General features: G+C 41.1%; 1 protein-coding gene across 3 annotated transcripts in view; it reads left to right on the top strand.

Annotated features, from left to right (window-relative positions):
* Positions 1-19,443, top strand: part of LOC116987490 (protein HIRA) — a 77,366-nt gene that overhangs the window by 41,111 nt on the left and 16,812 nt on the right. For all 3 annotated transcript variants that reach the window (XM_033043555.1, XM_033043553.1, XM_033043554.1), the window contains 7 exons: positions 1,161-1,331; positions 1,687-1,891; positions 4,212-4,310; positions 4,780-4,928; positions 8,848-9,009; positions 9,878-9,936; positions 18,540-18,645. In XM_033043555.1, the coding sequence (XP_032899446.1) occupies positions 1,161-1,331; positions 1,687-1,891; positions 4,212-4,310; positions 4,780-4,928; positions 8,848-9,009; positions 9,878-9,936; positions 18,540-18,645 (951 nt within the window). The remainder of the gene's footprint in view (positions 1-1,160; positions 1,332-1,686; positions 1,892-4,211; positions 4,311-4,779; positions 4,929-8,847; positions 9,010-9,877; positions 9,937-18,539; positions 18,646-19,443) is intronic.

Genomic DNA, 19,443 nt, shown 5'->3' with positions numbered 1-19,443 from the left:
CTTCAGACCTCTCCAGAGATGCTGCCTGTCCCATTAAGTTACTCCAGCATTTTGTGCCTACCTTCGATTTAAACCAGCATCTGTAGTTCTTTCCTACACATTTTGTCCCATGGCTGATTTCACTATTGTTTCATAGTGTTTTCATAATAGTGTATTTGTGCTCCATGCATTGGCATTATATACCGATGTTTTAACCAGCCGTTATATGCCAACTTTATTTTCCTGTTAGTCACAAAATTCAATTTTTGGGAGTCGTGTTTATTTTCTATATTTACTATACTTTCCAATGTTAATCATGTTATGGTCAGGGACGATAATCTGAGGCTTTCATAAAAATTGAACAGGGTGATGCAGTCTTCAAAGCACCAGCAAGATGCCAGGTTGTGTGTTCTTACATTTGTTTAATTCGGTCACCTTCAACCAGATTTAGGCAATTGGGTTTATTCATTCTTTGTTTGAATTGTATTACACTGGACACCTCTTTTGTCACACCAATTGATGCTACCTGCTTCATCATTTTTATGAAGTTTATTTCTACAATTTAGTTCAGCAGGGTTATTCAATGCAAACCACTTAAGTCCCACTGCTGCCTGATTTTTGTTTTTTTTGTGAAATATCACGGAGTGACCATCAGGATAAGCTTCATCCCCCTCCACCATTTCCAATCTCAGTCTGCAGTGAGTTTCCATGATTTAGTTTAGAAATACAGCGTGGAAATAGGCACTTTGGCCCATTGAGTTTGCGCCGACCAACCATCACCTATACGCTAGTTCTATCCTACGCACTAGGAACAATTTATAGAAGCCAATTTACCTACAAAGCTGCATGTCCTCGGGATGTGGGAGGAAATCTGAGCCAGAGGTAAGAAGGAGAACGGTCGAATGCCTTGCAGACAGCACCTGGAGTCAGGATCGATCGAGTCCATTCATTTCTGGACTCTTACATTAAGGATGATTACTTCAAGACCCATTAAGAAGAGAAATGAAAACAATATATAAAATAGCGACAAATCAAAAATGGCATGTAATAGTTTTTTTGCAAAATTTCAGGATGAACCCTGTACATATTTGGGAATACTATAGTTGGTTTGAAATATCTGTATGTTGTTGGGTGTTATGTAGGCCAGACCTGTACATTAAAGTCATGTCTTTGTTTTTCAGGTCTGCAATCACTAGTACACCCACTGCTGTGCCCCCAAGCACTCAGCTTTTGACTTCTCCTTCAAGGATTGAGCCGATGAAAGCTCTTGACTCGAGGTTCACTGAAAGATCCAAATCTACACCTGGAACAGCCTCCATCTCTTCTGTTGCCAGGCAGACTGACTTGGACAGGTATGAGGACAGCAACATGGACGACTTTGGTGGAGTCTGTTTTAATTGACTTAGGACTGTCTGCAAGTTAATACTGCAATGAGTTCAAATTACATTACTTTATCACGAAAATGTATTACAAGGTGTATTACTTCTCAGAAGTTTGAAGTTAATGCTTACAAGAAAACATATATTTTATGTTGCATCTCTCCCATTAGAACAGGTCATTTGTTGCGATCTTATCCATTCTTGATGTCATGAAAGGGATTTTTTTTTTACTCGAGACACACTCCAATTGACGACATACATAATTGGTTCATCCAAGGTGAATGAGATGGGCTAATAATATATCTTTGTTGTGGTTCTCTCTTTATAGGGGTAAAGAGTTGGGCCTGTCCAAAGAGTTGAAACCCAGAGAAATTCAAGAGAGCAGCAGTGACAGTGACGAGAAGATTCCGGCTTCTAAAATCTCGTCATCGTCCAAACGCAAGTATGACACTGAAGCAGAAGTTGTGGAAAAGAAAAAGAAAGGTCGACCCAGGAAAGAAACAAAGCATATGCCTATAACCATAACAACTCAGGTACGGGTGAAATTATCACACTCCTAAAGATGTCAGTAAACATTCTTCTACGGATGTATACTATCTCTTTCTGTGTCCCTGCATTTGTTTGCGCCCTGTTCTTTGCCAGTTTGGAGAGGCAGCATTTGGCAGAGATAGGGTAAACCTTCTTTAGCTCATGGCCCCCTTGGGCTCTTTAATTTTTCTGTGGCCCCCCCTGACATTATTAGCGGAAAAAAGGTGGCCCCCTTCATTGAACCTGTGGCCCCCTAAATCCCCAAATTTTTCTGTGGCCCCCCTGAAATTTGCCATGGCCCCTTTGGGGCCATATGACCCCAGGTTGCGAATCACTGGGGTAGACAGTCAGAGCAATTTTCCCAGGATGGAAATGTCAAAGCCCAGGTTTTCAGGTCAGAGGGGGGAAGTTTAAAGGAGATGGGTGGAGATGTTATTTTACACAGAGGGTGGTGGGTTCTGGAATGTGTTGCCTGAGGTGGTGCTGGAAGTTGATACAATTGTGGCCTTTAAGAGGCTATTAGATAGGAACGCAGATATGCAGGAATGGAGGGAAATGTAGATTAACTTGGCATCATGCCCAGCACAGACACTGTGGTCGGAAGAGCCTGTTCCTGTGTTGTGCTGTTCTATGTTCGCTGTATTTGCCAATGGAATAGAAGATCTATCTGGTGTAATCTATTCGAAACAGCTTTGTCAGGTTATACGGCATATGTTGTTAGCTAATCAATACAACCAACTAAGATTCTTTCCTATGAGCCTATTAGTTATGTTGTGCATCCAGTCTGCTCCCATTGCAGTGTCTATACAAAATGCCAGATGTTAACTTCTGTGTTGCACCATCATGTATATTTTTAACATATTATGGATCTCCTGTCAAATTGTTTTGCTAACATAACCTCCTTGATAAGCCTGCATTTTTTTGTCTGATCCTAAATGTCCTTGAGACGGTGGTGACGAGCCTTCTTGAACCACTGCAATCCATATAGTGAAAGCACTCATATATTGTTGCCGTTGAGTTAATCCTGAATGTTGTGTATATCTTCGGTGCAAACCACCGTCTGCAGTCCCTTCCTACTCGCATATTACTGTTGGTAGGCAGTTCTGAAATTTAGAGCAAGTGGCAATGAAGGAATAGCAATTCACTTCCAAGTCAGAAGTTGTACGTTTTGAACATGCTGGTGGAGCATCTTAAGTGATGGTACACATTGTAGTTGCTGTGCGTTAGTGATGGAGGGAATGTATGTTTAAGTGGTGAGTTGGTGGGTGGGTTGTTAGTCAAGTGGACTGCTTTGTCTTGAATGGTGTTGAACTGTTTGAGTATTGCTGGAGCTGTGCCATCCAGGTCAATTAAGAGAATTTTGGACCTCTTTAACCCCCTCACCCCACCTCCCAATGTGCTATGATAGAAAGCCATTGAATATCCAGGTAGGATGATAAACCTGTTTTGTCTAGACCATGAAGTACATATGGTCTTATTGATGATTGCACAATGTTTGATCCATGCACGACTCATTAATTGACTAGTTTTGAATGGCTCAAACACCGTATCTGTGAATGTAGTCAATCCTAATGTTATAGTGGAAGGAAGGTCACTGCTAAAGCAGCAGAAGATGGCTGGCCCTAGAGCACTGTCTTGAGGAACTAGCTCTGGAGATCTCTAGTAGCAGTTCTGGGACTGGGATGATTAACCTCCAACAGCAATACGGCAAAAATGATTCCAATCACTGGAATGTTCTTCCCTTGATGCCCATTTATGTGTGTGATTATTGAGGGTGATCATCCTTAACTCACCTCTGGAATTCAGCTCTTTGGTTATGTTTTGTCCAAGGCAGTAATTTGTCCTAAAACTGGGAAACAGAGTATTGTTGAGGAGGGTCATGGAGAGTAAGTGGAGCTGCATTGTCGATATCATCTTTCATCACTTTGTTGATGACTGAGACTAGACTGACTGGATGGTAAGTAATAAGATTGGATTAATGCTGCTTCATTGAACAGAACATACCTGGGCAATTATCTGGTATATACCAGAGCTGTAACAATACTGGAACAGCTTGGCTTGGCTGGAGGTGCAGCTAATTTTGAAGTCTTCAATACTACAATGATCTGGTCCTGTGACCTTTGCTGTACCTAGTTCTGCCAGCTGTTTCTTTCTCTCATCTGGAGTGAATGGAACTGGCTCCTGTCATCTCAGGATGAAGACAGTGCTGTGAGGGTAGTGCCATTGTTGTCTTTTCACTGATTTCTACTCTTCATTTACACAATCGATCTTGACTGAAGTCAAATATTGAATGAAGTTCTCCTGAACTTTATACTTCTATTTCAGCCTGCTCCCTCAACAGAAAAAGAGGTATCACGTGTCTCGGCCCCTGTCATAGTATTTAAACTCCCGACACCGACACCAAAGAAAGCATTTAACATACAGGTAAGAGATGGCATTGTCTGGGACCAGTGTTTCTAAATGCTACTTCAGACTTTTACAAGCCCTTTTATTGCAAGGGCCTGTTTAAGCCTGAAATACAAGAATGTTACATAAGCAACCATGGCTCAAGTTAATATTAACTTACCCAACATCATGTGCGTCAGGAATATTTCTGCTCGCTTTGTGGACAAGGTACTGGAGCCCTCTACTGGAGGTGGACGGATATTGCTTCATTGTTCGGTTAGCTTAATTGTTTAAAACTTTTTAGAGCATTAGCGTAAAGAAAATAACATTCTCCCTGTTGTAAACTCCAAGAACAGCTCTTCAGCGTGTGCTGTAATTACAAAATTCAAATGGGGGAATGAGAGATTTATTTAGAAAAATGTTTACGGTGATATAATACGTGAGCTGAGAGAATTTAATTCAATTTTCTATGTGTATAAAGTAAGTTTTATACTTTACTGAATTCTAGGTGAGCACTGAGCCAGCCATGTACATAGAGGTGGAAAATGAAGTTCCAACAGTAACGGGGTGGAAACTCAGCCGGCTAAAGTGCATGAGAGAAGGCAAAGAATGGGACACACTACTAACCAGTCGAATCCTCACTGCTGCTGGAAGCTGGTGAGTGTGAGCTCTTTGGGGAAAGTCCAGTGGTGAGAAATCTGAGAGTTGATTTAGAGAACTGGTGATTGTTTGGCTTTGGGGAAGACTGAATGACTGCACCACTGATCTTGTCAACCATTCATTTTGTTCATGGAACTTATGAAGGGGAATTTTTCATACTTATTTGTAGTACTGCTTTAAGTAGTTAAGTAAAGTATAAGATTTTTTAGTTTTTATGATGGAGATGCATGTAATCCGTAGCCAGGCTGTTCAAACTTGCAGTGTAGCAGCCTCGCATCTGTGTGAGGTTTGTGTGCCATTAATGATACCTTAATTTTAATATTTTAATTTTAATATGATCAGCCATGATCATAATGAATGGCGGTGCAGGCTCGAAGGTCCGAATGGCCTCCTCCTGCACCTATTTTCTATGTTTCTATGTCTATTATTTGATAATCAAATAATGTGCAAAGTTATTGTCAGTCTCCTTTCATGGAAGCTGCTGATATTATGTAATTTTGCTGTTATAATAGTTATAGCATAATATGTTAACATTTTAAGTTATATAGTTTGTGTTTAATTAATGAGACTTAGCATGTTCTGAATTTTGGTTTACAAACGTACTTAAGTGTTTGCTTTGTCTGTATGATTGGTGCTGGGTGGTTGCAATGCATTGTGGGAGAATCAGTAACCCCACCCCCAACTTGGGGAATAACGCAAAGGGAAAAATAAACCTTAATGTCTAATACTGGGACACAACCAACATTTTTAGGGCTTTTTGCAGTCTGATGATAAACATCCTTATAACTATGAATTTGTTCAAGACGGTTCCAAGTGAACCTAACATGGGACAACTCTTTACTGTGTGTGGTGTAGGGCATCTGTTCTTGCTGCAGAGGCTTGGCTAGAAGTGAAATGAAACTTTAAACACTGGGAGAGTTCCAAAGGGCGACTGTTGTAAGATGCAGCTGGTCTGCGTTCTCACTTGCTCCATGCTTTATTTAGCAAATGTTTCAGGTTAAGACTGGTTTAAACAAAACTGTATGCCATATGAGGAAAAATGATGTCAACTCATTTAAAGTAGGAATATGAAGGGTATTTTTGATGCAAAGATCATCCAATGTCCTCTGTTGGGCAGCTTGCCAATATCACTGACACAGAGACAATTAATTGAATGGCATTGCATTGTGCTCTGGCATTGCATTGTGCTCTAAGATTCTGGAATAAGTAGTTACGTTGGTGTGATTTATTCATGCATGTGATTAAAAAAAAAACATATTACTGTTTACATTGACCCTTTGCAAGCACAAGAATTTCAGAAGGAAAATTTAATCTACTGAATAGAGATTCTCAGAAGTGAAATGAGTTTCAGAGAAAGGTTTCCTCAGCAACTGGAATGTTCTTAAAAAAACTTTGAGTTAAATATATTTTATACAGAATGGTCTTACGTTGGATACTACAGACGCACTGATCCTTTCTGTAAGTCCATTATTCAACAGAAATATTATATCTAAATTTAGTGTTTCTAGCTTTTGCCTTTTAGACATCTTTCAACAATGATGTTCTGAGAGAAATATTGTTGTCGCTCTTTAGAACTCTAACCTCAATAATTCATATAAATGGGAATATAATGATAAGTTACCTGAACCCAAGTGAAGAAAACCTGAAAGAACAGAAATAATTCTGCAAATTAAAAATACACTTGGTAGTTTAGTGCATAGGTCTCAGGCTAGAGTGATTCTGCTGTGATGTATAAATCCTGAACCTTTGGCCTCCATAATACATAAAGCTTTCGACAGAAGCCTCATGTATGATGTGCTATGTTGTTATATGTGTAAGATAAGAATATTTCAACTAATTGTTGGCTTGTAATTTTGGACAGAAGCAATAGGACTTTTTTAATTTGTCATTTCGAAAATGGTTTGGTTTTCATATTGCATTTTGTGTGAAGAGTTCAGAATTTGGTGTAAATGCCAGTCTCTCAATTCATTTCCACGAGAGCCAACTTCCCATGCAGATAACCAATGTAATTTTGTGCGCTTCTATTCCTGTGGCAGCAGATTTGTGAATGTGCACCCTTCAATGACAACCGTTCAGTTTATGCACTGCCACAATAGCACAACTTGAATTACGCAGTCATAGAATCACACAGCACGAGAACAGGCCATTTGGCTGAACTTGCCCATGCTGACCAAAATGTCTCATCTACACTAACCCCCAGTTCCCCACTTTTGACCTATATCCCGCTAAACATTTCCTATTTATGTCTAAAGTCTCTTAAATATTGTTATACTAACTGCCTCAACTTCCTCTTCTGGCAGCTGGTTCCATGTACGAACCGCTTTGCGTGTGGAAAAGCTTGCCCCACAGGTTACTATTAAATCTTACCCCTCTCGCCTTAACCCATGCCTTCTGGTTCTTGATTCTCCTGTTCTGTATACCCTATTTATTCCCTTCATGATCTTGCACATCTCTATAAGATCATTACTCATCCTCCTGCGCTCCAACAAATAAAGTCCTAGCCTGCCCAACCTCTCTCATAGCTCAGGTTCTCAAGTCCTGGCAACATTCTCATAAATAGTGTACTCTTTCTAGCGTATAACATCTATTGGTGTTAAACAGCATTTATTGCCCATGCATAACTGTTTTCAAGAAGATTGTGATGAATTGCAACATATCCTACTGGTGAGGATACCGCTCAAATCCTCGAAGGGCAATGATGAATGAATAGCAATATACGTCTAAGTGAGGATGGTTGACTTAGACTGGAACTTACAAGTGTTGATGGTGATCGCATGCTTGTGAATCACTTGCCGTCGATGAGGAAGTGGGGAGTTGGTGTAAGGTGCTGGTTGATGGACAGTATGGGAGTGGGATGTATATGAAATTAGTTAACTACATCATGCTGACAGCTCAAAGTGGTTTCAGTGGGCCAAAGGACCTGTTTCTGTGCAGTATTTGAAACATAGAAAATAGGTGCAGGAGTAGGCCATTCGGCCCTTCGAACCTGCACCGCCATTCTATATGATCATGGCTGATCATCCAACTCAGTATCCTGTACCTGCCTTCTCTCCATACCCCCTGATCCCTTTAGCCGCAAGGGCCACATCTAACTCCCTCTTAAATATAGCCAATGAACTAGCCTCAACTACCTTCTGTGGCAGAGAATTCCAGAGATTCACCACTCTGTGTGAAAAATGTTTTCCTCATCTCGGTCCTAAAAGATTTCCCCCTTATCCTTAAACTGTGACCCCTTGATCTGGACTTCCCGAACATTGGGAACAATCTTCCTGCATCTAGCCTGTCCAACCCCTTAAGAATTTTGTAAGTTTCTATAAGATCCCCCCTCAATCTTCTAAATTCTAGCGAGTACAAACCGAGTCTCTATATCTCTATGCTCTATGTTTCAATGCTGTTGGTGTATTCTAGATGAATAAATGACACACATTGCCACCAATAATTGTGTCGGCTAATGGATAGCTGCAAGTCAAGTGGCCTGTCCTGTCCTGCGATGTGTTGAGTTTCTTGAGCACATTCCCTCCGAGGCAAATATATCTTTCCTTAATGTTATATTTGGGATTCTCTACTTGTTCTTTGCAGTTCATTAGTCTCGGATTTCTTCTGATCATCCATTAATCCAAATATAAATGTATTGATCTTGCCATTCCTTGTATTTTTTGTTTTAAATTTGTTTTTATCTCTTTCATTCTATTTTGCTGCTTTCTTTTTTCATTTCATCTGCTGTTCTCTCTTCCTCTTCCAGATCAAGCCATGGTTCCTCTCCCTGTACACTGAGTAGTTCATACCCCTTTTCCCTCCTATCTAACCCTGCCCCAGCACAGTTGCCAGTCTAAGTTTCTGGGAATTTGTTGCTGTGGATGTTTTCACTAACTGTTGTAGTCCCAGGCTCGCCCTAATCCATCTCTTTTTTTTGCAGTGACCTTGTCAGTGTTGCCTGCGAGGAGCGGATGGTGTCCGTGTTTTCAGCAAATGGACGACGGTTGCTGCCAGCCATTCTCCTCCAGTCGCCCATCTCCACGTTGCATTGTGCAAGTCACTTTGTGATGGCGCTAATGGCTACTGCCACTCTCTCTGTCTGGTAAGTGCGTGCCTCCGGGTAAAAACAACAGGGAAAATGCCCATCAAAATGGGTTACACCTGGGGTATGGGACCGTGTGGGAGTGCGATGTATGTGGTCAACTGCATCGTGTTGACAGCTCTGCCAGTGGGTCTTTAGGGAACTGCTGATTTACAGCAGTGACTGAAGTATCGAACACCAAACTCCCTGCCATTGCACTTGCAGTGTGAAAGTCAGGAATATGCTGGAGCTTAGATGCGTGCATATCGAATCTCATGCTCTGATGCTGCATTTTCTTTTGACTGAAAGGCATTCCGTAAATTGCTGAGCCGAGAATTTGGAAAAACCTCTTATCTGACTTTCAGCTGCATGGCATGCATGGTAGGAACAACTAGGAGGGGGCATGTTTTTTAATATATTTTTCTTAATGTATGTTTATATTTATGATACCAACTTTTCAATGTGTTTTGAAATAAAATTCTATTTTTTAATTTATCAAATATTTTTCATGTTATTAGTTTCATTCTAAGTTCCGTTTCAAACACATGTATAATTTTTAGACATAAATTGATTCTGCCTTCCATTTTTCAATAGAGAATGAAGCTTTTTAAATAGACGAGTAAATATCAGAGGTGGAGATTAGAATCTCTAAAAGGTGATTGGAATATTTTATGGGTGGAAAAAAGATGAGAAAGCAACAATGTATCCAAAGACGTGAAATCGTTAAGGGAAAAATATTGTTGGCAAGACTTTGGTGTTTTGGATTGGAACAGCTTTAAGCATTAATTTGATGGCATCAGATCTGAAAAAGGTTTCTGCTTCTCAATTTGGTCAGCAGTGAATGCAAACTGGGAACATAATTGCATTTCATGTTTCCTTGTTCTTCCAGGGATGCAAAGAAACAGACTGTGTTGGTCAAGGATGAATCTCTGATCACTATATTATCAGGTATTGGACCAGCTGTGAGGCTGCAAACAAAATGTACTAACTGCAAAAGTGGGTGTGAGTGGAATCATGGAACTCTCATAGAGATTACTCTTGGGTAGACACAAAATGCTGGAATAACTCAGGCAGCATCTTCTTTCCTACACATAGAGATTACTCTGGTTCGCTAACAAATTACTGTTTCCCTTGACTGTCCACATTTTGTAAAGCATTTATATTCTCCTCACAACCAGCACAGTTAACGTTTTGATTCTCTTTGGTTTAATATATTTTAGATCAGATTGAAACATATTTGGAAGTTAATGGGAATTTTCTGGTCGGGAACTGCACTTGCGCAGTAAAAAGCAGAGATGAACAAAGGCTATTCTCAACTCAGCCTGATATATTTTTGTGAACTGCACCCACATAGTTCTCTTAGTTAATGCAAAATGGCAGCTCATTAGGAGCAAGACTGAACTGTTTGGCCCACCTTCTCCTCTGCATTTTTTGCAGATTTGCTGTTAATTGTCTGTATTTTTAGTACCCATAAAGTAAGTGCTTTCATTCTTCATTTACTGTTGCCTTAATGGCTAGACAGCCTTAATCATTCACAAGAATGATAACAATATATTAATTTTATGTTGTGGTTTCAAAATTAAAAAATCTCTGCCATCCATCAAAAGAAAGGAAACGGATGTTGAACCAGGAAGGGAGCATTTAGGAAAATAAAACACTGGAAGCGATGGGTTGGAATACGTTTTTAAAATGAGGGAGGTTCAAATACTATATAGTTTAGAGCAGTTGTTTTAGACCGTAGAAAAGGCAGATGGCAAATAAAATGGAATGTGATTGTAAAAGGCCAGGCTCGGGGAAGCATGCTTAATGTGAAATATTGGCAGAAACAAGTCCTGGAGGAGGAGGGGTCTTTGTTCTGAGACATAAATCCATGGATAAGTCTTTAATATTGATGTTCTGGAGGGTTGGTAATAAAACTTAGCTTAGCAGGAGAGTTGTTGGGCAAAAAGGGCCAATTGTGGGAGAGAATGTGTGTGGCAGTATCGGGGAGACATAATTTATAGGGGAATAGTTGAAATAGTCACGTCTGGAGATGATATAATTACGCATTAGGGTTCAGCAACATATAAAACGTAAGGACAAGTGTGGGTAATATTGCAGAAGTGGAAGTGGGTGTTATTTGTTGTAGAAAATGTACAAAATATTGAGCCGTTCAGTATCATATTTATTGAAATTGAAATGTGGCCCCTTTTGTAACGAGCTGTAAAGGCTGCAATCATGAGATTTCTTTATGTCTGCTATTTGGGTCTCCTAGAAACGTCTCTGTATCATTTTATAATTTAAAGAGACAGATTGACAAAAGAACACATTTATAGTTTGGCACGAGTAACCACCTATTCCCCCATTTATTCGGTTTCCATGGCCATCTTGGAGTGCTGCATTCCCACAACCTTTGCGTGAAGACATTTTAATAAATTTGCTGTTGAGCTTTAATGAATTTGCGACCGTATTTTAAAATAGTACTTGAAGGTTTACTGTTGTGGATGGGATACTGATCAATGTTCATGGTCTTTGATGATGTTAAATTTGTTCAATGGTATTGAAGTTGCACTCATCCAGGCCATTGCAGAGTGTTCCCTCAGACTTGTGATTGTGACTTGTAGACAGTGGAAAAGCTTTTGGGTGTTTGGTGAATCACACACTAGACAATACTCAACTTCTGATCTGCTCTCGTCACCACTGTATGATCCTGGCTGATCCAGTTTATTTTTTTGGTTGGTCATGTCTCCCAGGATGTTGATTGGGTCGGGCTGGGCGAGAGCGGTGGGAGGATATCTTGGAAATGGCAGTATTCAAAAGATAGAAATGCATCTTTTTCTTTGCCTTGGAATGCTTTTTTAAATTATTATTTTAATAATTTAATAATTTCTCTAAGTTTCTTAGCACAGTTGCAATATGCAAACATTGAGCCATTGAACGTTCCCTGAGCTGTTTTTTTCAGCTGCACCTGGATGTACTGAAACCTGAGCAGGGACTTGAGCGAACTAAAATAAAAAGTTTACACTTAATGTTTTGTCACAACAGTCTTAGTTTTTTTGCCTTTTCCTGTACATCTGTTTCCTTGGAGTCAAATCAACTTGAGAAAAACAAACACTTCCTCTTCCATCTGCTATAGTAGCGTCATGGTTAAACAACAGGCGTGTGAATTGTGAAATGCCATTGTTCAGAACTCAAGTTTTCTTCTCTGCCATCGTGTAACATAGCTCACCATTCCATTTTTTATTTACCCGGCATATCTAAATGAAGTTTCCCAACCATTGGAGTTTAATTAAAAAAGAGAAGAAAATTCTAGTGGTGCAATAAATAGGAATTCTGCTTAGTGTCCCAATCAATAATTATTTATCTTTATTATGTGGACATCTAGTCTTGTTCTACTTCAATTACTTGAGAAATGAATTTCCACTTGAAACTTACAACTTGCCAAACACCACATCCAGTCATTCTTGGTGCGTAGCTTGTATTAACTATTCAGATTTGTGAAATATTTTCCTTGGAGCAAATGAGGCTAAAGGGGAATTTATTAGAATTTAGATTTATGCAGGTTATTGAAGAGGATAATAAGGAGTCACAAGAGACTGCAGATGCTTGAATCTTGAGCACATAACTGCTGGTGTAAATCAGTGGGTCAGTCGGCTTCTGGAGAGGAAAATGAATTGACGCTGTTCTGCAGCAGGAGACTTCTTCAGATCCAATCTGGAGAAGGATTTCAGAAAATGTAGTTATTTTTTGTGGCAGATTGTGGATAAAATGAATGAACAAGGGAAGATTAAAACTTTATTTGATCAAATAGTATCAACTTTGTTAGATCAAATGATCTAAGTACATTTTTGGGAGAATGGTGGAAAGGTTCTACATTAATTTCCAAAAAGGAAGTGGGTATACTTTGAAAATGAAGTAGTAGAACTGAGGAGAAAGAGTGGAAAAAGTGGGACTAAATCTATAGGCCTTTCAGAAATGCAGCACAGGTGTAAAGGGGCGAATGCTATGAAATTTAGTTATAGTAACTAGTTGAATACACTGTTTGTCATACAGTGTGGAAACAGACCTTCGACCCAACTTGCCTACACCGACCAACAACATGTCCCATCTACATTAGTCCCACTTGCCTGCGTTTGGCCCATATCGCACTAAACCCATCCTATCCATGTACCTGTATAATTGCTTCTTAAACGTTGAGATAGTCCCTGCCTCAACTACCTTCTTCAGCAGCTTGTTCCGTACGCCCACTATCTTTGTTTGAAAAGGTTACCCCTCAGATTCTGATAAAATCTTTCCCCTTCAATTAAACTTATGCCCTCTGGTTCTCAATTACCCTACGCTGGGCAAAAGACAATGCATCTACCCAATCTATTTCTCTCATGATTTTATACACCTCTGAGATCACTCCTCATCCTCCTACGCTCCAGGGAATAGACCCAGTCTGCCTAACCTCTCCCTTTCACTCAGTCCCTCAAATCCTCGCAACATCCTTGTTAATCTTCTCTTCACGCTTTCATATTAACAACATCTTTCCTATAACACGGTGTCTAGAAATGAACACAACAATACTTCAAATGCGGCCTCACCAACAGCTTGTATAGCTGCAACATGACCTCCTAACTTCTATATTCAATACTCTGACTGATTAAGGCCAATGTACCAAAATACTTTTTGACCACCCCATCATCCTTTTGTGATGCCTCCTTCAAGGAACTATGTACCTGCACTCCTCGATCTCTCTGTTCTGCAACACTTCCCAGAGGCCTAGCATTCACTGTGTAGGTCCTGCCCAGGTTAGACTTTCCAAAGTCCAACACCTCACATTTCTCTGTTTTAAATTCCATCAACCATACCTCAGCCCACATGGCCAACGTATCGAGATCCTGCTGCAATTTTGATAACCATTTAAAGATGGTTCAGTGTTGTTTTCCAAATACAAACCTTTTCATCTGCAGCTCATTATTAACTTCTCCACAAATCGGTTACTTGGGTTTGAGTTCTTAGAGTTGCCTTTTGCTTAGCTAAAAGAAGATCGTAAGCAAACTAAGACTCTTTCTGTTAATGTGAAGCTACTTTGTAGTAAGTTGATGCATGAAGCTGGAGAAAATTGGTACAAGGCAATTGTGTATGAATTTGAACTTTTGTGTACTCAGTGTTGCACTAGCTAAACACAGACACTCCCTGACTTACAGTGCCCTCCATAATGTTTGGGCCAAAGACCCATTATTTATTTACTTGCCTCTGTATTCCACAATTTGAGATTTGTATTTGAAAAAAAAACTATATGTGGTTAAAGTGCACATTGTCAGATTTTAATAAAGGCCATTTTTTATACATTTTGGTTTCACCATGTAGAAATTACAGCAGTGTTTATACATAGTTGTTCTCCCCCCCCCATTTCAGGGCACCAAAATGTTTGGGACACAGTAATGTCATGTATATCAAAGTAGTCATGTTTAGTATTTTGTTGCATATCCTTTGCATGCAATGACTGCTTGAAGTCTGAGATTCATGGACATCACCAGTTGCTGGGTGTCTTCTCTGGTGATGCTCTGCCAGGCCTGTATTGCAGCAATCTTCAGCTTATGCTTGTTTTGGGGACACAGCATATGAAAGGCATGCTCAATTGGGTTCAGATCGGGTGATTGACTTGGCCACTCAAGAATTGACCATTTTGTAGCTTTCTTCTTCGTCTTTTCGTGTCTTTGAAGCTGGTTGGCTATATGACAGTTTCCCATTCCTTTACACAGTCCTTTGCGTTTTTATTGAACACTGCAAGATCCTTTGAGCTGCACTGGTTGGGTAGTAGGGGGCAGACAAGGCAGTGCTGCATTGTATGGTCCTCTTCTCCACATTCACAGGTGGTTTGGCCAGTTTCATAGCACCATCTGGCCATGGCAGCTTTTGATCGCCCTGTTCCTGTTCTCAGGCGGTTGAGCGTCTTCCACTGGACCCATGGTGCTTCTGAGCCCGGAGGGAGGGCTTCAGAAGGAGGGATACCCATGTCAGTAGGAGGGGGGTCGTCCTCAAGCCTTTTTGTTCATAGTTGGAGTCTGGTTTCTTCCCGTGATGTTATTAGGGGCTGGACATGGCTGAGAAAGCTTCTCCTGGACTTCAGCCGTTGGGCCGGGGGTACACGTACGTAGAGGAGGTGGCGTTCATCACTGGTGGCCTTGGTCATCTCTACTCGGCTGGCGACTTCCCGTCTCACATCAGCAGGGGCAATGCCAGCGAGGAGGTGCAGGTTGTTTATGTTCGTGGGCTTCAAGCAGCCAGTGATTGAGCGGCAGGTGTTATTCAACGCTGGGTCTAGTTTCTTGGCATGGGATGATCTCTCCCAAACAGGACACGCATACTCCGCAGAGGAGTAGCACAGGGCCAGAGCAGTAGCTTTGAAAAACTCCTTTGTTGCTTTAGCAATATGTTTGGAATCATTGACATTCAGAAAGCCTTTGATAAGGTCCCGCACGGGAGACTGGTGACTAAAATTAAAACACACAGTATTGGGGGTAGGGTGTTGACATGGATAGAAAATTTGTTGGCAGGACAGAAGCAAAGAGTAGGAGTGACCGGGTCCTTTTCAGAATGGCAGGCAGTGGCGAGTGGAGTGCCGTAAGGCTCGGTGTTGGGGCCGCAACTGTACCATATATATCAATGATTTGGAGGAGGGAATTAGGAGCAACACTAGCAAGTTTGCAGATGACACAAAACTGGGTGGCAGTGTGAACTGTGAAGAGGATGTTAGGAGGTTGTAGGGTGACCTGGACAGGTTGAGTGAGTGGGCAGATGCGTGGCAGATGCAGTATAATATAGATAAATGTGAGGTTATCCACTTTGGCGGCAAAAACAAGGGGGCAGATTATTATCTCAATGGGGTTAGGTTAGGTAAGGGGGAGGTGCAGCGAGACCTGGGCGTCCTTGTACACCGGTCACTGAAAGTTGGCTTACAGGTACAGCAGGCAGTGAAGAAAGCTAATGGAATGTTAGCCTTCATAACAAGAGGATTTCAGAATAGGAGTAAAGAGGTTCTTATGCAGTTGTATAGGGCTCTGGTGAGACCACATCTGGAGTATTGTGTACAGTTTTGGTCTCCTAATTTGAGGAAGGACATCCTTGTGATTGAGGCAGTGCTTCGTAGGTTCATGAGATTGATCCCTGGGATGGCGGGACTGTCATATGAGGAAAGATTGAAAAGACTAGGCTTGTATTCACTGGAGTTTAGAAGGATGAGGGGGAATCTTATAGAAACATATAAAATTATAAATGGACTGGACAAGCTAGATACAGGAAAAATGTTCCTAATGTTGGGCGAGATCAGAACCAGGGGCCACAGTCTTAGAATAAAGGGGAGGTCATTTAAGACTGAGGCGAGAAAAAACTTTTTCACCCAGAGAGTTGTGAATTTATGGAATACCGTGCCACAGAGGGCAGTGGAGGCCAAATCACTGGATGGATTTAAGAGCGAGTTAGATAGAGCTCTAGGGGCTAGTGGAGTCAAGGGATATGGGGAGAAGGCAGGCACGGGTTATTGATAGGGGACGATCAGCCATGATCACAATGAATGTCGGTGCTGGCTCGAAGGGCCGAATGGCCTCCTCCTGCACCTATTTTTTATGTTTCTATTGTCTTGCTGTTGAATGAACCGCCGGCCAATGAGTTTTGAGGCATTTGTTTGAACTTGAGCAGATAGGATGTGTCAATACACTTCGGAATTCATGATGTTACTACCATCAGCAGTTGCATCAATGAAGATAAGTGAGCCAGTACCTTCAGCAGCCATACATGCCCAGGCCATAACATCCCCAGGCCATAACACCCCCACCGCCGTGTTTCACAGATGAGGTGGTATGCTTTGGATCTTGGGCAGTTCCTTCTCTCCTACATACTTTGCTCTTGCCATCACTCTGATATAAGTTAATCTTAGTCTCATCTGTCCACAAGACCTTTTCCAGGACTGTGGTTGCTCTTTTAAGTACTTAGCAAACTGTAACCTGGCCATTCTATTTTTGCGTCTAACCAGTGGTTTGCTTCTTGCAGTGTAACCTCTGTATTTCTGTTCATGAAGTCTTCTGCGGACAGTAGTCATTGACAAATCCACACCTGATTCCTGAAGAGTGTTTCTGATCTGACGGACAGGTGTTTGGGGATTTTTCTTTATTATCGAGAGAATTCTTCTGTCATCAGCTGTGGAGATCTTCCTTGGCTTGCCATTCCCTTTGCGATTAGTAAGCTCATCAGTGCTCTCTTTCTTAATGATGTTCCATACAGTTGATTTTGGCAAGCCTAAGGTTTGGCTGATGTCTCTAACAGTTTTATTCTTGTTTCTCAGCCTCAAAATGGTTTCTTTGACTTTCATTGGCACAACTTTGGTCATCATGTTGATAAACAGCAATAAAGGTTTCCAAAGGCAATGGAAAGACTGGAGGAAAGACTAGGTGCTGAGAGCACTCTTATACCTGCATTTAAGGAGGCAATTAAACACACCTGAGCAATTACAAACGCCTGTGAAGCCATGTGTCCCAAACATTATGGTGCCCTAAAATGGGGGGACTATGTATAAACACAGCTGTAATTTATACATGGTGAAACCAAAATGTATAAAAATGGCTTTTAATAAAATCTGACAATGTGCACTTTAACCACATTCTCACTATTACGAATCTCAAATTGTGGAGTACAAAGCCAAATAAATAAATGATGGGTCTTTGACCCAAACATTATGGAGGGCACTGTATGCAGTAGGCGCCTTAAGTAAACTCACACTTGCGAAAGCAATTCTTTAAGTCCACCGCTTTATTTCCGAGCGCACACCTTGGCACTCTCAGTAGCAGTGCACCACTGCACATGCAGCCGTTTTCGCAAGCCAGTCAGCTGAACTCGTGGATGCTCCCACTGATACCACATTGTATGAATAGTGAATGATGCATGCGTAATATTACTTCAGTTTCCGACTATGGAATGCTCTGTCTCAGAGGGCGGTGGAGGCGGGTTCTCTGGATGCTTTCAAGAGAGTGCTAGATAGGGCTCTTAAAAATAGCGGAGTCAGTGGATATGGGGAGAAGGCAGGAACGGGGTACTGATTGGGGATGATCAGCCATGATGACATTGAATGGCGGTGCTGGCCCGAAGAGCGGAATGGCCTACTCCTGCACCTATTGTCTATTAATTAGTGTAACATCTGACTACGCAACCTTGCCGTTAGTCGGGGAGTGTCTGTATATTGGGTTCCATTTAAAACCATTGCTGTTACAAAATAATTAATTGCCCTGTAATGTTTGACACAATGCTGTGTTACACAGTCCATTGCAATTCATCAGGTGGCTGCATTACAGAATAAACTGTAAACCCAGACGACGGTGCCACATTGAGCTTTGTCCATCTGGATTTAAGGGTCCATCGTAATCCTTTTCTCGGATGTCATGTTGCAGAAGGCATTGTTTTCCCAGACCCTTAAAAGAGTTGCCCCTGTATTATTTGTTAAGGAATAATGTGCAGTCCCTGACACAGTAAGCTGAATAACATGAAGTAATCTGTAGGCTAAGCTTTAAGATACTTTTGCATTTTGTTCACAGGTAATGATACCACTATAACCCAATCGCTGCTTACACATCATGGTGTTCCGGTGGTCACTTTGTCCAATGGCAAGTCATACTGCTTCAATACATCCCTTTGCACATGGTAAGAAATTCACGTTTTATTGGTTGAATGGAGCCTTGTCTAAAACAGTTTTAAAAAAAAGAAAAAAAAAAGGGAAAAGTTGTTTTTGATTAGAACAAATGATCATTGCAGGACAGGAGAGAACAGTTTTGGAATGTGTTTTATGTCAATAAAGGAATAGATTCTATACTTTTCTCTTGTGTAAAACTTTTCCATAGTGACCTTCAATCACCTTTCCAATACACCAATGCAACATTGCGTCTGCAATGGTCCCAACCTCATATGGGCGTGGCAGGGTTTTCCATTCTATTCATGTTGAATGGCGTCAACATACTCATAAATGCTATTTCTTGGCACCATCATTCATGACTTTGCCGTGAACATTGTGGTTTGCCCCAACGGCAATCCATCCTCCTCTCAGAACATAGAACAGTACAACACAGGAACAGGCCATTTGACCTGCAATATCAACACGATGCCAAGTTAAATGAATCTCCATATTCCTCCATTCCCTGCTTATCTATGTGTCTATCTGAAAGCTTCTTAAACTCCACCATCACATCTGCCTCCACAAACACCCTTGGCAATACATTCCAGGCACCTACCACTCTCAGTATAAAAAATCTTGCTCCCTGCAATTCTTTTAAACTTTGCCCCTCTCACTGTAAAACTATGCGCTCTAGGCTTTGACATTTCCACCCTTGGGGGGGGGGGGGGGGGGAGAAAGGTTCTGTCGATCCACCCTATCAATGCCTCTAATAATTTTATATACTTGCATCAGGTTTTCTCAGCCTCTGATGCTCGAGAGAAAACAATCCA

This window comes from Amblyraja radiata, chromosome 25, assembly GCF_010909765.2.
Source record: "Amblyraja radiata isolate CabotCenter1 chromosome 25, sAmbRad1.1.pri, whole genome shotgun sequence".
NCBI classification, from domain to species: Eukaryota; Metazoa; Chordata; class Chondrichthyes; order Rajiformes; family Rajidae; genus Amblyraja; species Amblyraja radiata.
This window is presented reverse-complemented; position numbering and strand designations above follow the sequence as displayed.